General features: G+C 32.3%; 1 protein-coding gene across 1 annotated transcript in view; it reads right to left on the bottom strand.

The window, feature by feature from the left end:
- LOC140449387 (trypsin-1-like) overlaps window positions 1-15244 on the bottom strand; it is a 34809-nt gene extending 19565 nt beyond the window's left edge. Inside the window, exons 1-3 of the mRNA XM_072542542.1 lie at window positions 15132-15244; window positions 6354-6501; window positions 3592-3730 (exon numbers count right to left, since the gene is read on the bottom strand). Of these exons, the coding sequence (XP_072398643.1) occupies window positions 3592-3730; window positions 6354-6501; window positions 15132-15204 (360 nt within the window). The 5' untranslated portion in view covers window positions 15205-15244. The remainder of the gene's footprint in view (window positions 1-3591; window positions 3731-6353; window positions 6502-15131) is intronic.
- Between the last annotated feature and the right edge of the window lie 2024 nt (window positions 15245-17268).

Here is a 17268-nt window from a genome sequence, read left to right as displayed (position 1 = left end):
CTAATATCACCATCATCATCGTTTAAAAAATTGTCTGCGTCTGTTCACTTGTATATCGTTTTCCATCAATAACAATCGAATCCATAGTTGTAACAATATATGCGTATCTGGTATCGTCGAATGGACCCCAAACAGTCAAACCACCTACTTAGAGTACTATTTATGGACTGGTAATTAACAGCTTGACGTATGTGTATGATTTGTGAGAACTCCTAAAAGATGCTGTTATTTGGCGCTTGTGCGAACAAAATACGAAGAGAAATTTATCCGGTTGGGTCCAAAATGACCAGACAATACAAGTTAAGGGTTAAATATGTTTTCGTTAACAGTATGCATAGTTTAAAAAAATGCATGTTTATTGCATATTTTCTAAAAGAAATGCATGTTTAATGCACATTTTTGACTAAATTTGTGCATATTTAGGCGCATATTTTTAACTATTTTGCATTTATGCTCAAGTTTAGTAATGCTGATATACTACAAAAATTTGTATTATTAGTTTAGAAAAAACCACAAGGCAATTTACTACACATTGACAACGTAAAAATTTCATTAATAAGGTGCCTGGTTTGAGACGAAAAGTGTATTAATGTAGTAAACCCTTATAGAGGGTTCACATCCACAGAGACTGTCATAAATATTGCACAAATTCATAAAAATCTTTTTAACATTGTATAAAATTCGAACACCACTCGAAAATAAAGTTGATTTGAATTTAACAATACGGTTTTTACTGTCGATGGTTGATACAGGAGTGACAGATTTTTAAAATAAGTTCTTGAGAACTGTTCTGTGAGTACAATTAATGAATCCCGAAGTCAACGTCCAAAAACATAAAAACGTAAACAATTACATCTTGAATAACACTTAAGTAATTTCCGGTGTAAAATACTTTGCTGTACAATCGGATGAGCTGTACGGTGAGAGACGCGCAATAGATATCTTTGTTTTTTTTTTTATAATTGTTCTATAATTATCATATGTTTCTATGTTGGTATGACATCAGGTGTCAGATGTCTCATAATATATATATATATATATATATATATATATATATATATATATATATATATATATATATATATATATATATATATATATATATATATATATATATATATATATATATATATATATATATATATATATATATATATATATATATACTTGATATTAAGAAAGATACATGGTAAGTGCAAAATTAAAATTTTATTTTTCGCTATAACTTTCAGGTTTGTAAACATTTATGTATAAAAATTTACAATTTACATTTACTGGGTACTTTTAAATATTAGAAATTATAATTTGATGCACACTTTGATGGAACTAATAGAGGGCGCCACTTATGCCACATATGTTGTATAAATTTGCACATAACTTTTTTTGCTCTTTAAGCTACCTGTATTTGCGATACAAACTATTAAAGATACATTATTTTATCAAAAAAAAGGTACACTTGTTTATAACTTCAAAACTCAACAGTTTTCGAGATAATCGCATTTTAAAAATCAGCTGCAAAATTCTGATCCAAGGCAATTACTCCAGGTAACGAAGAAAAAATAGACAAAAACATTAATACTTCTAAATTTTGGTATAAAATACCTTTAATTAAAGTTAATAGTTAACGAAATATTAAATTAAATAAATATATGAGCAGAATAATTAATAATAGGATTTGACAAAATAACAGAATAATAGGATTTTACATCAAACATTTTACGTTTTATGTTAAATTAAAGTCATAATCAAAACATTTTTTTTACAAACCAAATTAAGAAAAAATAGTTAAACTAAATAACATAACTTTTTGTCAAAGTAAGCGTTCGATATGTCCATTTTCTTTAATTCATTTGTCAATATATTCCATAAAAGATCGTCTCATATAAAATAACATCATTGGTTCTAAAGAAACTGCTACAGTATTTATTTCTTCCCATAGTTGGTTGCGCATGTTTATGACACACGTTGTTTTAATGCCCCCCATACACCAAAGTCAAGCGGATTAAATTCGGGGCTACGTGGTGGCTATAATGTATAATGGATGAATATATCGAGAACATTTCTTATTTATATGATTACGTTACAGCTTACTAGTAACTATAAATACATCTCGAACAAGCGGACTATTATGATTTACTAACGAACTAATATTATGCTGAACTAAATTGCCTGTGTGCTTACTATATTTATATCAATATCGGTTATTAGGACAACGATGATGTTTTTGTAAAAATGCTGAATCTTTCAGGTTAGATTTGTAGCAAAAATATTATGAAACAGGACACATATGTGTTATTCAATACCTGTGCTCTAGTTTCTATTTGTCCTAATAAAAATGGGTAAACAATTTACATAATGAACAATTATACAAGTATTCTTTTCGGATTTTTTATGAATTAAATAATTATATCAATATCTCATCACATTGCCAAGGAATATGACTACCACGACTAATCCAACGATCAGAACTGCCTTCTCTCTAGAATGTGGTTGTGTACCATCTTGCATAAACCACATATTTTGGGTTTTTAGCATTTTACAATAGAGAAAAAGTAATACAACGCCATTATAGAAACTTAAGAAGTGATAGCAAAGGGACATGATACGGCCAACGTCTGAATACAGACATGGCACCTAAAGAAGAAGATGAAATATCTTTTCTCCAATACGACATTTAGCACATATAACAAAGCATTTTGTGATGTTACATTATCATCTTTGAGTTGTTTTAATAAGAATAAACTATGAATTATGCTTATCTACAGGTATTCAGTGCTTTACCGCACAAATATCAAACTAAGAATTATTGTGCAGCTGACTTATAAAATGCATTTATCTCGAAAACGGTTGAATTTTCAGGTTACTAACTAGTATACATTTTCGTTGTAAAAGTAATGTATTTTTAATATTTTTTAACACAAATAGAGCTAACTTAAAGAGCAAAAACATTAAGCGCAAATTTATGGTGGCGCTCTCTATTAGTTACATTAACAACTGTAAATTTTTGTCCAAAAATAAACACAAACGTAAAAGTTATAGCGAAAAATAAAATTTTAGGTATATATATATATATATATATATATATATATATATATATATATATATATATATATATATCTTAATTATATTATTCTTTTATGCATTTTTATTATAAACTTAGGATTTTCATCATTTTATTATCATGAAATAAATTTACTATTATACATATAAAACTAACGAATTATTAAAATAATCGTTTCTTTTATATTCCTAATATTAATAAATAATTGAAATAATCCTAATATTAATAAACTTGGAATTCTGATAAAATATTTTGTTAGGCCACAAATAAATAGCCAGTTTTATGCCAATTTTTTATTTACAATAACTAGGTAAAATGAGAAAGGAGAGAGTGCTTTTCTATCAGTATAAACTACCTACCTACTGATATTAAACATCTAGTTTTTGTTTATTTTACACAAGACTCTATAAATTCTTTTGACAATTATTCTGAATTCTGCAAAACAAAGTTACAGACTTTTGGTCCTATAAAATAACGATAATTAATAACAAAAGAAAGTTCATTATGTAAAATTATTCATTTATACATACCTTTATAATTGCTATATCATAATACTTTGATCCAGGTTTCATCCATTTTTCATGTTGTGTTATATTTTTGATCTTTAAGGTAGAACCTTTATCGGCCCAATGAGAAGTTCCAGCAACAACATGGAAAGAGTCAGAATCTCTAATAAAATAAAGAACATTAGATTATTATACAAGATATCAAAATAAGAGACACTTTAATCAAATGTTTATTTAAAATAGACAAAAATTCAGCTCAAACAAGTTTTACATAATTACCATTTTCTCTGTTCTGCCTCTTTGTTTTATAATTATTGTGTATTTGAATTTGAACAGAGTGTGGTTAATTATTTATATACAACTACAACACTATCTTGTCTTGAAACTAGAATCTGACAAGAACTTGAACTTCTTGGATATGACTATATCACGTAAAAATGGTTCTCTAGAGTACAATATTTGCAGAAAACCTACTCAAACAGATCATGTTATACATAAGACATCTTATTATCCAACCCAACACAAAATGGCTGCTTTCAACAGTTACAGTTTCTCAAATTTCCACTTTCTAATGCAAACTTCAATTTAGAACTTGGTACTCTTAAGCAAATTGCATTCAATAATGGTTATGATCCTAACATTATCCATAAGCTTCTAAATAGTATAACTTAATAATGGCAAAACTTCAACTTGCATAAAAGCTTACTTATTCAGTACAATGCTTGCTTCAATGCCACAAATAACATGTGGTTTTTCTCCTTTACTTATATTAGCAACATTTACAAAATATATTAAAACTTTTTACTTCTACAATTAAGGACATCAAAATATCTTTAAAGTCACACAACACTTAAGGTTACGTTTTAATTAAGATCAAAGACAGGATGAGACTCTGGATAAGAGTTGTACATATTTATAAATTGAGATGTGATGATTGCGATGCCTCTTATGTAGGTACAACCATTCGAAAGTATTAGAATCACAGATCATTTAAACAGACCAAACTCTCCTTGGTCACCATTTACTGTATAAAAAACATAATTTTAATATCAATACTGGTTGATCTATTTTTTATGACAGTAGTAGGAGGAAAAACTACTTAGAGTTGGACTTATTAGAAGATTTGACAATTACAAAAGAGCCAAATGGAAACTATCACTGTCTTAATACTTAAATTAATTTAATTTGTACTAAATTTAAACCGATCTTTTAAAAATTTATTACAGCTTCACCTTGAAGGGGACCCAGCTCGACTGTTTGGATTTCTTACACTGAGTATATCAATTAACAGTTTTATTAATTTCATACTTTAATTTAAATAACTTTCACAATTTTTATATATGATATATATTTTAACATCTCCCACGGTTGGTCAGTTGGTCTTGAGTCATGCTTTGACATTTTTAGTTTTATAGTTTTCGCATTTACTGAAAGTTGGACTGGACCATTTGTATAATACTTCAGTTTCCACACTTTGTTTTCAACTTTGATTTTTATTTCCAAGTATTTCAATTTCAAATATCAATTATTCCTTTTCAGGGAAAAGTCAATCAATCACTCTCTAACAGATTGTTTAGTATACCTAGTTCTTACATACACATTCTATATCCACTGCGTTTGCTCCCAAACTAACACCTAAATAATTATCATTGACATGTTTAAGTGTGAGATCTGGTTTATACAGTCTACATATATAGTAACTAAAATAATTTCATATTTTATCAGTTGACTTTTCTTATATTAGTGGACAGTTGGACTTTTGGTCAATGTTGAGTTTACAATAAAATTTTTTTAAAAGACCAGATCACCATAATTGTGACTGCCCATCTAAGTTGTCATATGTCAGATGTCACTTTAACATTTCCCTTAAGATCAGGAGCCCTTCTGTCTCCTGCCGTTTGCCCACAATGTAGCTTAGAAATAGTTTTACAACTGCTTGTCCTTTGTCTAGTGTTAGTTTTTGTATTAATGTATATAACATTCATTGTCGTGCCGAATAGCCAAAATTTTTGACGAAGTAAGTCTAAAACGTTATACAAAATTTTTTATTAACCATCAACTTCGAGTTTTTTTCGACGGAAACTCCGTCGGAAGAAAGTTTTCTCCCAATTAAAAAAACGTTGCTTGGCTTATTTCAGATGCCCTTAAAGCAGCTCGGAGAGCCAAACTACGTGGACAAGATTTGCCTTTGCTCGATATCTGCCTTTTATTATGTAAAGTTTATAATATTAGTAGTCCATCCCTGTCGTAATTTTAATTACTCACTTATTACTTATTCATGAAAACAACCTTGTTTAAGGTAAAATTAACTCTTATTAAAATATTTTTTTTTGACAATTTCTACGTGCTAAACACTTATTAATCGAAGGAAAAAGCAACAAACTCAACATCACATTTCTCAATTCTAGGAAAAAAGTCAAAATAGATTAAAAATAAACAGCAATTACATATTATATTTATAACGTTTTAAGCATATTCATAAACAAAACGAATATTTATATTTTAGAAACTTCTACTTGTTTATATACATGTCATCAATTGTATGATGTATTATTTACTGCTATTTATATGTTAGCACTATAAGACAATTATTATACTTTTTCTGTATGATTCCTGTTCAAAATACCTAATGTTCTGGGATAAATTTAATGGTATACGTGTTTGGTGGAGTTTTGACGTTTTGACAAATAAATTTGTTATAAATAGTAAATGGTTTAAAATAATGCACCAATAGAACTCTTTTGCTATCATATTTATACATTTTTTCAATAATATATTCAACTCACCCTATAATACAGTGTGCTGCTGTTAAAACTGTGTCATCATTTATAAGAGATCCACCGCAGAAATGACGTTTGGAATCCTGAAGTGAAACTATCCATGGATGTTTCTCGATAGATGTCTCCCTTCCACCAAAAATTCGAAAATGTCTTCCTAAAAAGACAAGCACATTAGTAGAAGGTTTGGTAAATCATTGTAAACTGAGTAACGATGGAACAATTATGTTTTGCTACTTATATCATAGAAGAGGTTATAACAATTTAAATATTAAGAATAGAAGAACAAACTACATTTCAACAGATATAAAGAAAGATTTGCAAAATAAAATATGAGTAGAATAAGTAAATATAGACTGTTTTCAGAACGTATAGTACTATAGCGTTTAGATTTTTTCATTTTTCTTTCTCTGTTGCTTTCTTTATTTGAGTTTTTTTATTTTTATGGCTCTGATATCTGGCGTAACTGCATTCCACTACCTTCGGCTTTGTCTACTATTTCTTTTTGTTTTGTCTCTATTTCTTGTATCTTTTTATAATGTTCTAGATGTTCCAATTATTTAAGTCACCTTATTTTAATTGCTTTATTAATGCTTGGTTCCTTGTATAAAGAGTATAGTTTTTTTTTTGCATCTAATTTTCTCTTTAAAGGTAGTACAATTTAATAGTCTTGGTTTAGATGTTATCTTGCCTAAATTGAAATTATGGTTGTTGAATTATTATGGGGTGTAATGGGCTAGTAATGCGCAACATATAGCCTCTCCTATTTAAATGTCAACCTCGCCTGCTCGTATGATGATCTATATCATGGTCATCTGGTGCATCCTCCTAGATAACCAACGAGGCTCTGACCTCCGAGTCTTTGACGGGATAAGCAATCCACCATTTACTGGCCAACGTCTTCGGGCGGATGAGCTGGTAAGTAAAATGGCACTCTGTTGTCCTGAGATTGATAAATTGGTCTCGAAGGCGAAAGAACCAAGAAAGTGGTCAATGGCATCAGAATGCATAAGGCAACGAGAAACTACTGCATTTGAGGTCCCTAATGATATCTCTAGTAAAGCTACCATGGCTAACACAACTAAAGTGGAAACAGCTAATAATCATGGAATACGGAAGCCAAGATTTGGCAGGGGAGGTAATCCACCTCTTGATCATAGGACGTCCCCGGTCGTAACCCAGAGAAACCCCTGTGACAGAACTGGTCACTAAAAGTTTCTCTAAAACTTTAGAGTTGATTATCAAAATGTGTACCTGGAATGTGAATACAATTTATCAGGGAAGAAACTTCATAATATCATTCAAGAAATGACCAGACTTGGAGTAGATATAATGGGCATAAGCGAAATGAGGTGGGCAAATAGTGCTGCTTGTATTGTTGAGAACCATATGGTATACTACTCGGGAAATGATGACGGTCAACATCTGTATGGGGTTGGAGTAATCGTATCTCCTCAATTACGTCAATATGTTACAAATATTATACCTGTTTCTGAAAGAATAATAATAATCCAACTTAATACTACTCCGGTCAAATTAAATGTTTTACAAGTATATGCCCCAATCAGCGGTAAACCAGAAGAATAGGTAGAGCAATTCTATGAGTTGTTGATAAATTCACTTAAACAAATTAAAAAAGAAGATATACATATTATTATGGGTGATCTGAACGCAAAAATTGGTAAAAGAAAAATCGGTAAATTAATTGGTGATTTTGGTCTAGAGAAGAGAAATGAAGAGAGAAAGATTAAAACTATTTGTACATGAAGAAGAATTTGCAATACTAAATACGTTCTTCAAACTGCCTCCAAGACGTTTGTATACTTGGGTCTCTCTGCAAGATTAACCAGGAAAAATAATAAGGAATCAACTTGATTACATAATGGTGAACAAGAGATTCCGTAATGGATGTCTATCAGGTAAAAATTACCCCGATGCTGACGTATCATCACATCATGTTGCTGTTATTGGTAAATTTAGGTTTAGGTTTAAAAGGGTTACAAAAAAGAATGTAACGTGGAGCAAATATGGTGAGTCATAGATATGAAACTTCACTGAATATTAACTCGTTGACTGTCAAGGCATTGTCAAGGAAACGGGTCCAGGACGCCACGATATGAAAATCAAAATATTGAATCAAATATGCTGAAAAACTTTATTTTTAACATTTTCACGTGCTTTCCACTCATTTTTTTTTGTAAAAAATTGTTTCGAGATATCTCGCGGTCTCCCACCAACCACGAGATATCTGGAAACAATTTTTACGTGCACTTTAGAGATTCTGGTAGTTTTCGGCTGTCGTCGCCGTCGAACCTCTGGTAGGATAGCAGAGTCTGCAGAACCACGTGTTTAGTTGTTTAGTATCTCTGTTGGTGATGTTGTTTTATTGGTGAATTCGTTTTCGATTTCGGGTTTTTTTTTATAAATAATATCCAGAAACCGAGGCTTAACTTCAAAGGAACTCGGGAACTATGCGAACATGAACGTGTCTGAATGGGAAGAGTTCCTGAAGGATAATTCAGATGATGACTCGGACTATGAACTATCAAATGAGCAAGGTTCAACAAGTTCAATAAGCAAAACAGCAAGTGACGAGAGCCCGTTGTCACAATTACAATTGGAACAACCTACTCTAGAGCCAACTGCTGAAATATCCAACGAATAAGAATGGTGTGATGTTGAGAATGACCCACCAACTTTTAATTTTTTTACACAAGATGTTGGGCTAAAAGATCAAGGTAAACTGACTATCGACAATCTGGTTAACTTCTTTTTTTCTGATGCATTTTTGAACATGTTGGTTCAACAAACAAATTTGTATGCAGCCCAAGAAATTAAGAAAAATACGCTTACAAGGTCTTCTCGAATGAATATATGGGTTAAAACTGACAAAACTGAACTGCCCTTTTGCTACACATGGGCAGATGTACTTTACCATCAATTGAACATTACTGGTCTTAAAATATTATGTAAAAAATGTCATTTTGTGAGTTAGTAATGAGTAGAAATAGATTTTAATTACTATTCGATTATACAAAATAAGGCCAGTCCTCAGTCATTTTAACAAAATAATGGAAGAGAATTATGTTCCCGATAAATTCTTATGCATTGATGAATCAATGATCCTCTGGCTTGGTAGATTATTTTTTCGACAGTACATAAAAAAAACATAAGTATGGTGTGAAACTATATAATTTGTGTGAATCCCATGGAGTGGTTTTGAAAATTAGAATTTATTGTGGCAAATCTAAAGCCAACGACGCCACTGTTGATATGGGACATACTACAGAGGTCGTATTGCACTTACTGGATAAATAGTTGGACAAAGGATATATTGTCTGTATGGATAATTTTTACATTTCAGTAGCCATTGCCAAGCGTATGACAGCCAGAAAAACATACGTCTGTGGTACTTTACACAATAATTGAAAAGGTAATTAAAAATACGTGATCTCAAAAAAACTTAAAAAGGGCGAGTGTGTATGGCAAAGAAATAAATCGGTAATTGTGTGTAAGTGGAAAGACAAACGCGAAGTTTTAATGATTTTAAATATGCACAAAGTAGAAATGGTCGAGGTCCATGCCAGAAGTGGGAAAGTTGCCTGGAAACCTAACATAATCAAGGATTACAACACTGGAATGTCAGGTATAGACCAGTCAACCAGTCAGATCAAATTTTAAGCTACTACAGTGCTATAAAAAATCATAAGGTGGCCGAAAAAAGTAGCTTTCCATATTGTCGAAATATACATAAACAATGCATACTTGCTCTGCCGTAAGTCAACAGGCAGCAAAATAAAATCTTTACCATTTCGAGAGATGTTTATTTCGATGCTCCTTGGTGATAATTTGCTAAAAGCTGCACCAAATCGCACAACAAAATTTCATTACCTTGAAAGTATACCACCAACAGAAAAGAAACGACGACCAACAAGAGCTTGCCGCATATATGCCACTCGTAGTCATTGTCGAGAAACAAGATACAGATGTGGTGCATGTGAAGAAAAGCTCCTTTATGTGTAGAACCCTGTTTCAAAGAATATCAACAGGAATAGGACTATTTGAGCAATTTTTTATTGAACTTTGTATGTTTCTTTTTCATTTTGGAATTTTTGGTTTTTGTCCTTTTACCATAACCAAAAATAATAAATAAATCTGTTTTCTGATGTCCACCTATATTTTAATAATCTTTTGTAGGCGCCTCAATATAAAATCTCCATGCATATTCCACGAATAATCTCCTGCTCGGCGCCACGAAAAACATTTAGAAAAACGAGATAACTCGTGGTTGGCGTCTAAGAACAGACAGTCAACCACGAGTTATCACGTGCTTGGCAGTCAACGAGTTAAGAAAACAAAATGTATAATGATCTCTAAGAAGGAACAGCAAATTGAAAAAAAAAACAGTATGAATGGTCAACCAATAGAAACTACCTTGGTACGAACGTCAATAATAATTGTGACCATTTCCTAGAAATAAAATGTAGGATAGAAAAAGCAAGATCTGCATTTCAAAAAATGGCTAAGCTATTCAAATGCCATGATTTATCAGTACCTATAAAACTCAGGTTACTACGATGTTATATCTTTCCTATACTGTTATACGGACTTAAGTTGTGGATTGATGCTTTCAAAATGTGGCTTTATCGTCGAATCCTGAAGATATCCTATACTGACCACGTTACTAGTCAGGACATTTTATTGAGAATGTAAAAAGGAAAGAAGTTTTTAACCACAATAAAAACAGCCAAAATCGGATACCTCGGTCACGTCATGAGAAACAGTGAAAGATACGGGTTTCTGCAATTAATTCTTCAAGGAAAAGTAGAAGGAAAACTAGGACCAGGAAGGCGAAGGATTTCCTGACTGAAAAATCTACGTACGTGTTTCAACACAACAACTACAAAACTTTTCAGAGCAGCAGTTTGCAAAATACAGATTGACATAATGGTCAATCATGTCAATGATTGACCATCAGAAGAAGAAGAGTTATTATGTTAATAAAAATAATTTTTATTATTTAAACAAAAATAACTCCGCATCAACCAATGAGATTTATTATCACGAGGTACACAATTTTTTTTAAAGTATACAGTTTAAATATATTTTTATTTTTATTAAAATTCACATGTCTCGACAGCTACGGCCATTGACACGGATAGAAAAAACATCGATTGTAGTATATTTAATTTAAATAAAGTAAGTCAATTAAAGTTTATTGAATACGGTCTGTTACATCACAAATCACTACAATCTATTACAATATCTGTTTTTTAACGAAAAATACTACAATATTTTTTTTACAATGTTTATTATATGATATAATATAGTGAACATGTCTGCGCATCCATTTAGCCATGGCGAGTATGGTTATACCTTGATCCTGCTATTCAACACCTACCACTGCAATATGAGTTCCCTTTTAGGCCATTTTCGGCCCACTGGAGCCACACCCTTTCTGACTTATAAATAATATATGATAATAATAAAACACTTAATGCTAAAGCAAACATGATTCTGGATATTTTTATTTCCAGTGATATTTTGCAGTGGCTGATGTACATTTCCCAATCACCACAAAACTTACAGCAGAATGTAAGGCTGGTTCTTCAGCAATCGTGAATATTGATTGTATGCGATTTATTCTAATATGGCGACTGTGATATTATTTAACATCCCATAATCGACTTTGTATTCTGTAGCATCTCGTCGCAAGCTCCAGTATTCTGACTTTTACTAAAGCCTTATCAATAGTTTCTTTACTGTAATGTTTGTATATTTTAGCCCCTATTCAGACCAATGTCGCCCCATGTTTAGATAAGGAGAAAGAAGAAAGGATACATCAAGGATATATAGTGGCGGGAGAACAATAATGATTATCAAGTAGTGCTTACCACAGAAAATTTCTGACTGTTCAAAAGATTTCTATTTCATATGCTTGATTGAAACAATTTTTTAGATGAATTAGAACGGAGAATTTACGGAGAACCACCAAGACACTTACGTACTTCTCATCACAAAACTTGGCTCATTAGAAAAAAAATTTCATGAATAAAATCTAGGATGTAATTTTGTCAATACACTTACACTTAAAAAAATCTGTTAAAGGATTTATTGTGATTTATTAGTGAATGATTTGACCTCTGTAGATCAAATTCATTCCAAACTACAGTACTTAATCTAATTGGCTTAGTGGATCCTTTATGTTGGCAGTCAGTTCCTTTTTTTATAGAATTATATTTGGCATTATAAAATAATATTTTATAATGCCTTTTATAAAAACTAATCCAAAAATAATAGAACAAAATAAAATTCCTTAAGAATGGAGATCAAGTAGCCTAATATCTCTCTTCAAAAAGGGAGACAAATCGTACCCAGAAAATGACAAAGGAAATAATTTATTAAACACAACACTAAAATTAACAACCAAAGTGATAACAAATAAACTGAACAACAACAAGGTTTTAGGTCGGGAAGATCATGCACCGACGCTATATTTATAATGAGGCAAGTGCAAGAGAAATCGTTAGAATACAACAAACCGGCATATCCTCGTTTCGTGAACCTAAAGAAAGCATTTAACCGGCTCAAATTAAAGGACGTTATCCACTTATTGTACGCAAAAAAGATCTCAATCTTTTAGATCAACCTCTTAGAGTAATCAAAACGATCGAAAATATCTTCCAACACAACACAATAAAAGTAAAAGTAAAAGAAGAACTAACTCACCCTATTGAAGATAGCAATGGAATTAAGACAGGGAGATTCCTTGAGTCCTTGAGTGAAAATACTTGAGAATTAGTGTCGTTTATTTCCTTACCGTCTTCCTGATCCCGATGCGACGTTGTATGTTTTATCAAAGAATATAGACGCATAAGATGCCACAAGATAATAGCTTCAGAACAATATTAAGAAACCGGTATGGGCCCAGCGTTATTCAAAATTTTAGGAGATTCAAAATTCTTTACGAAAAACTGGAACAAATGATAGAGTTTAAATATCTGGGCATCACATTATATAGCTACGGAAAGCTAGAAACAGAAGTAAAAGATTAGGTGAATAGAGCAAACACAGAGGCAGGTTGACCGAATGAAACAATATGGAGAAACAAAAATATCAGGAAAAAATAAAAGGCATAATTTACAAAACAGTGATTAGACCAATAATGACATACTCAACAGAAACACGACTTACACAGTGAGGACAAAAAGGACGTTAGAAACAGCAGAGATAAAAACTTGATGGTAAAACACTATGGAACAGAGCTAGAAGTGCAGATATACGACGTAAATGCAAGTTAGAGAACACCAAGAATAGAACGATAATATAAGCCCCAAATGACAACAAATAGAGCAGTAAAAATGATAAGAGACGGTTCCCTAATAGAAAGATGATCAGTAGAAAGACCACAAAAACGATGGAACTACAACTTACTGGAGGCACATTAAAAAACAGACAGAGTCATGTCCACATAAAAAGAAGAAGAAGTCATAATGCTAGGGACTATTTTGAGTAGAAAATTGTTTTCATGTTCTTTGTAACGTGACTTTTATTTGAATAAGCATATTGGTGATAAAATATAAAATAAATTTGTATAAAATACTGTTAAGTATAATTTTCGAATTACCTCGTTTATTAATAAGTTTACAAGATGAATGTACACAAACACAAATCGGGAGAATTATATTTTATACAATTTTGATGACTTTCACTTTTTTTGCTGAAATCAATATTTAAGGTTCTAAGCCTAAAGAACCCTAGACGGTGACGTCATCAACAGCAAGCCATAAACAGGAACGAACCTACGACTTTAAATATTGATTTTAGCAAAAAAATTAAAAAGATCAAAATTGTACAAAATGTAATAGTTTAGGTTTCTCTTCATTTTTGCTTGTGTACATTCATGTCGTAAAGATCGATAATTATGCTTTTCCCCGTCCACTATCTCTTCCCTCTACTCGAAAAATATCGACCGCGCGAAAAAAATTGTAAAAAGAAATTGTAGGAAATTTCATTTGTAACAATTTTAGTTCCTAGCATTTTTGTCGAAAAGTGGAAAGTGGCGGAGATATTCAGCTGATGCTCAATTAAAACGATGGCTGACGCAACGGCGGAATTCACTCGGGATTTTAAATTTACACTACTATTGCACCTTACTAAAGTTTAGCATAATAAAATTTGGAGCAGTTCGGCATGCAAGGTCAAATGCTATTTCGACTGGATCAATTGGATAGAGTTCAGCATTGCAATAAGAAAGACAGTACTTTATGGGAAATAAATAGAGTAAGTAGATAAAAGAAAAAGTAACAATTAATAATTAAGTGAAATTAATGTATGGTAATACTGACCTTTCGACGTACATGACAACAACCAGGCAAGTATCGGTAGATTACGCAGATAGTACACAACCAATACCTAGGTATCCAGCACGCAGAAACCTAGTCTTTACTGGATGGGGTTAAAGAGTATTTGAGGAAATTGAAAATCAGAATATAGCAAAAGATTGATCTACTTGGAGGCAAATGGTTAATTAGATTTCATTGTCAGTGCGCCATAGAGTACGTAGGTAAGTCAGTTTATTAAATGGGTAGGTAAATTTGTTTTTAGAATTTTCCGTCATAGTTAAAACTCTAGAAACACTTTTTTAAACACACAGTTAACAATATGATATTTGTAACGTCCACTATTTTTTTATGATGACTGATGCACAATGAAAAATTCGTTTACAATGTGCTATACTTACTAACTACAAAGTTAATGCATAAAATTCAAAAACTTATTGCTCACCTGCATAAATAGGGACGTTTGTAAACAATAAAATATAAAATATTATCATAATATTCCGGTTAAAAATCAACATGATAAAATTTTAAAATCTTCAAGTTTTGCTTATATTTTATATTCACAAACATAAAAGATGTAGATGCCCACCATTGGTCTTTATATAGCAACAAAACTGCACAATTTTATGTTTTTAATAACATGCGGATTGGTTACGAATTCGTGATTTTTTTACACACGTGACAAATTACACACGAAAAAATAATAAAAAACTATAACTCTAACGATAGATAAAAAGTATTATTACCAAAGTTTTTATGGGTGTCGTTCATTTTCATGATTTCAGTAAGCTTACCATAAAGATAATACTATTATTGATGTAGAGCTAAATGTCCGAACATCGGAAGCTTTTTTAGTACACTAATATTAATTTTTATTTGGCACTAAATTTTTTTACACATTTTTTTAAAGCAAAACAAAGGATAGTCTTCACAGAACTATATATTAAAGAAAATTCGATAAGAGCTAACAGAAACATACACATAAAACGTCTATAAAAACATCACAGAACTGAATGATACATAGCTACATTCAACATACATACACTAAGTTCGGATGAAAAGCTGCTAGAATCAAAAGAAGAGACTAAAAATATAAACTAGACAATGATAGGACTGGCAGAAGTACGACGAAAAGGAGAGCAACGTATCGAACTAAAAAGTGGCCACCAACTATACTACAAAGTAGATGAAAATCAAGCAGTAGGCGGCGTAGGTTTACTTATTAATAAAATAGTGACATTCAGCATCACACAGTATAAGCCTATACCGAAAAGGGTAATAACAATAGACATCCAGATTAACCAACGTTATACATCATGTAAAATTATTTAGACTGATGCCCCGACATCAGATCATGAAGATGAGAAAGTAGAGCAATTCTACGAAGAAATTGCTTCCTGCATTTATTTTCCATACTCTGTGGCTGAGAATTGTTTCAACTTAACTTGGTGTTTTATTTCGACGAAGAAATTGTCATGTAAGAAATATCTTGCCTTTTTCAAGGCAAGACACCGAAGATAAATATTTTCCAAGTCCATAACCCGAAAATGGACAAAAGTAGAGGAGCTCTCGACAGTATATTCGAAGCCCTCTACAGAGCACCCGGAGACAACAGAAGGTGGTTAGACCCTTATTTGTTCCCCCGAGGTGACATGGCGCCCGACAACGTGGTTAAAATCCAAACCCACGACCCAGCTCGAATTCACAGAAGGCAACACACCATTGACTTCAACATAGGTCATGAAGTCAAGAGAAGAATGGTGAGAACCACGTAGTGTTAGAAAGCAATACTCTAACACTCCGACATCGAGGCCTTCTGCAGACCTGATTCCATCGACGTGTAGACACCTTTGACGAGCCAGGCTTCTTCGAAGTTAAAAGCCCCAGATGCCGATAAAAGTCCCGGAGTAGACCCAGTCATCGCCCCCTTACCGAGAGTGGTCGGACGACCACGTAGGCTTCGGCACACTGGTACCCTACGAAACCCCGTTGGATATGGCAGATGGGATCCGGACGACCGAAAAGAAGACGAACCCGTTGGAGGAGTTGGCACACCGACCGAGGATGGACCTGTAGGAGCTTGAGATGCCGTCATCACCAACGACCTCCCCCTGTAAGTAGTGCAGTGTTGTGTGAATTATTTTGAACATTTTTTACTTGTATTTTTATGCATATTTTCTTTTGTATTTTCACATGTATTTTTATAGTATTTTTTATTCAATAAATATTTTTCCCAGCCTCAGAGTCTTCAGAGGAGGGGGGATGACATCGACTGCGATAGTCTGTGGACTAGTACGCATTTCGATGCGCATCGCCCCGCCTCGAATTTTCCCATTGGCTCTTGACCTGGAAATCTCTATTTATCGCTCGAACAGCGCATATAAATATTGGTGATTTTCAAGTCAGCCAAGTCAGTCCCTCACGGGCTCTCCGAGAGCTTAGTGCTCTCGGGGCTCTGCTTCCTGCATTTATTTTCCATACTCTGCGGCTGAGAATTGTTTCAACTTAACTTGGTGTTTTATTTCGACGAAGAAATTGTCATGTAAGAAATATCTTGCCTTTTTCAAGGCAAGACACCGAAG

The sequence above is a fragment of the Diabrotica undecimpunctata genome, chromosome 1 (genome assembly GCF_040954645.1).
Source record: "Diabrotica undecimpunctata isolate CICGRU chromosome 1, icDiaUnde3, whole genome shotgun sequence".
Taxonomy (NCBI): Eukaryota; Metazoa; Arthropoda; class Insecta; order Coleoptera; family Chrysomelidae; genus Diabrotica; species Diabrotica undecimpunctata.
This window is presented reverse-complemented; position numbering and strand designations above follow the sequence as displayed.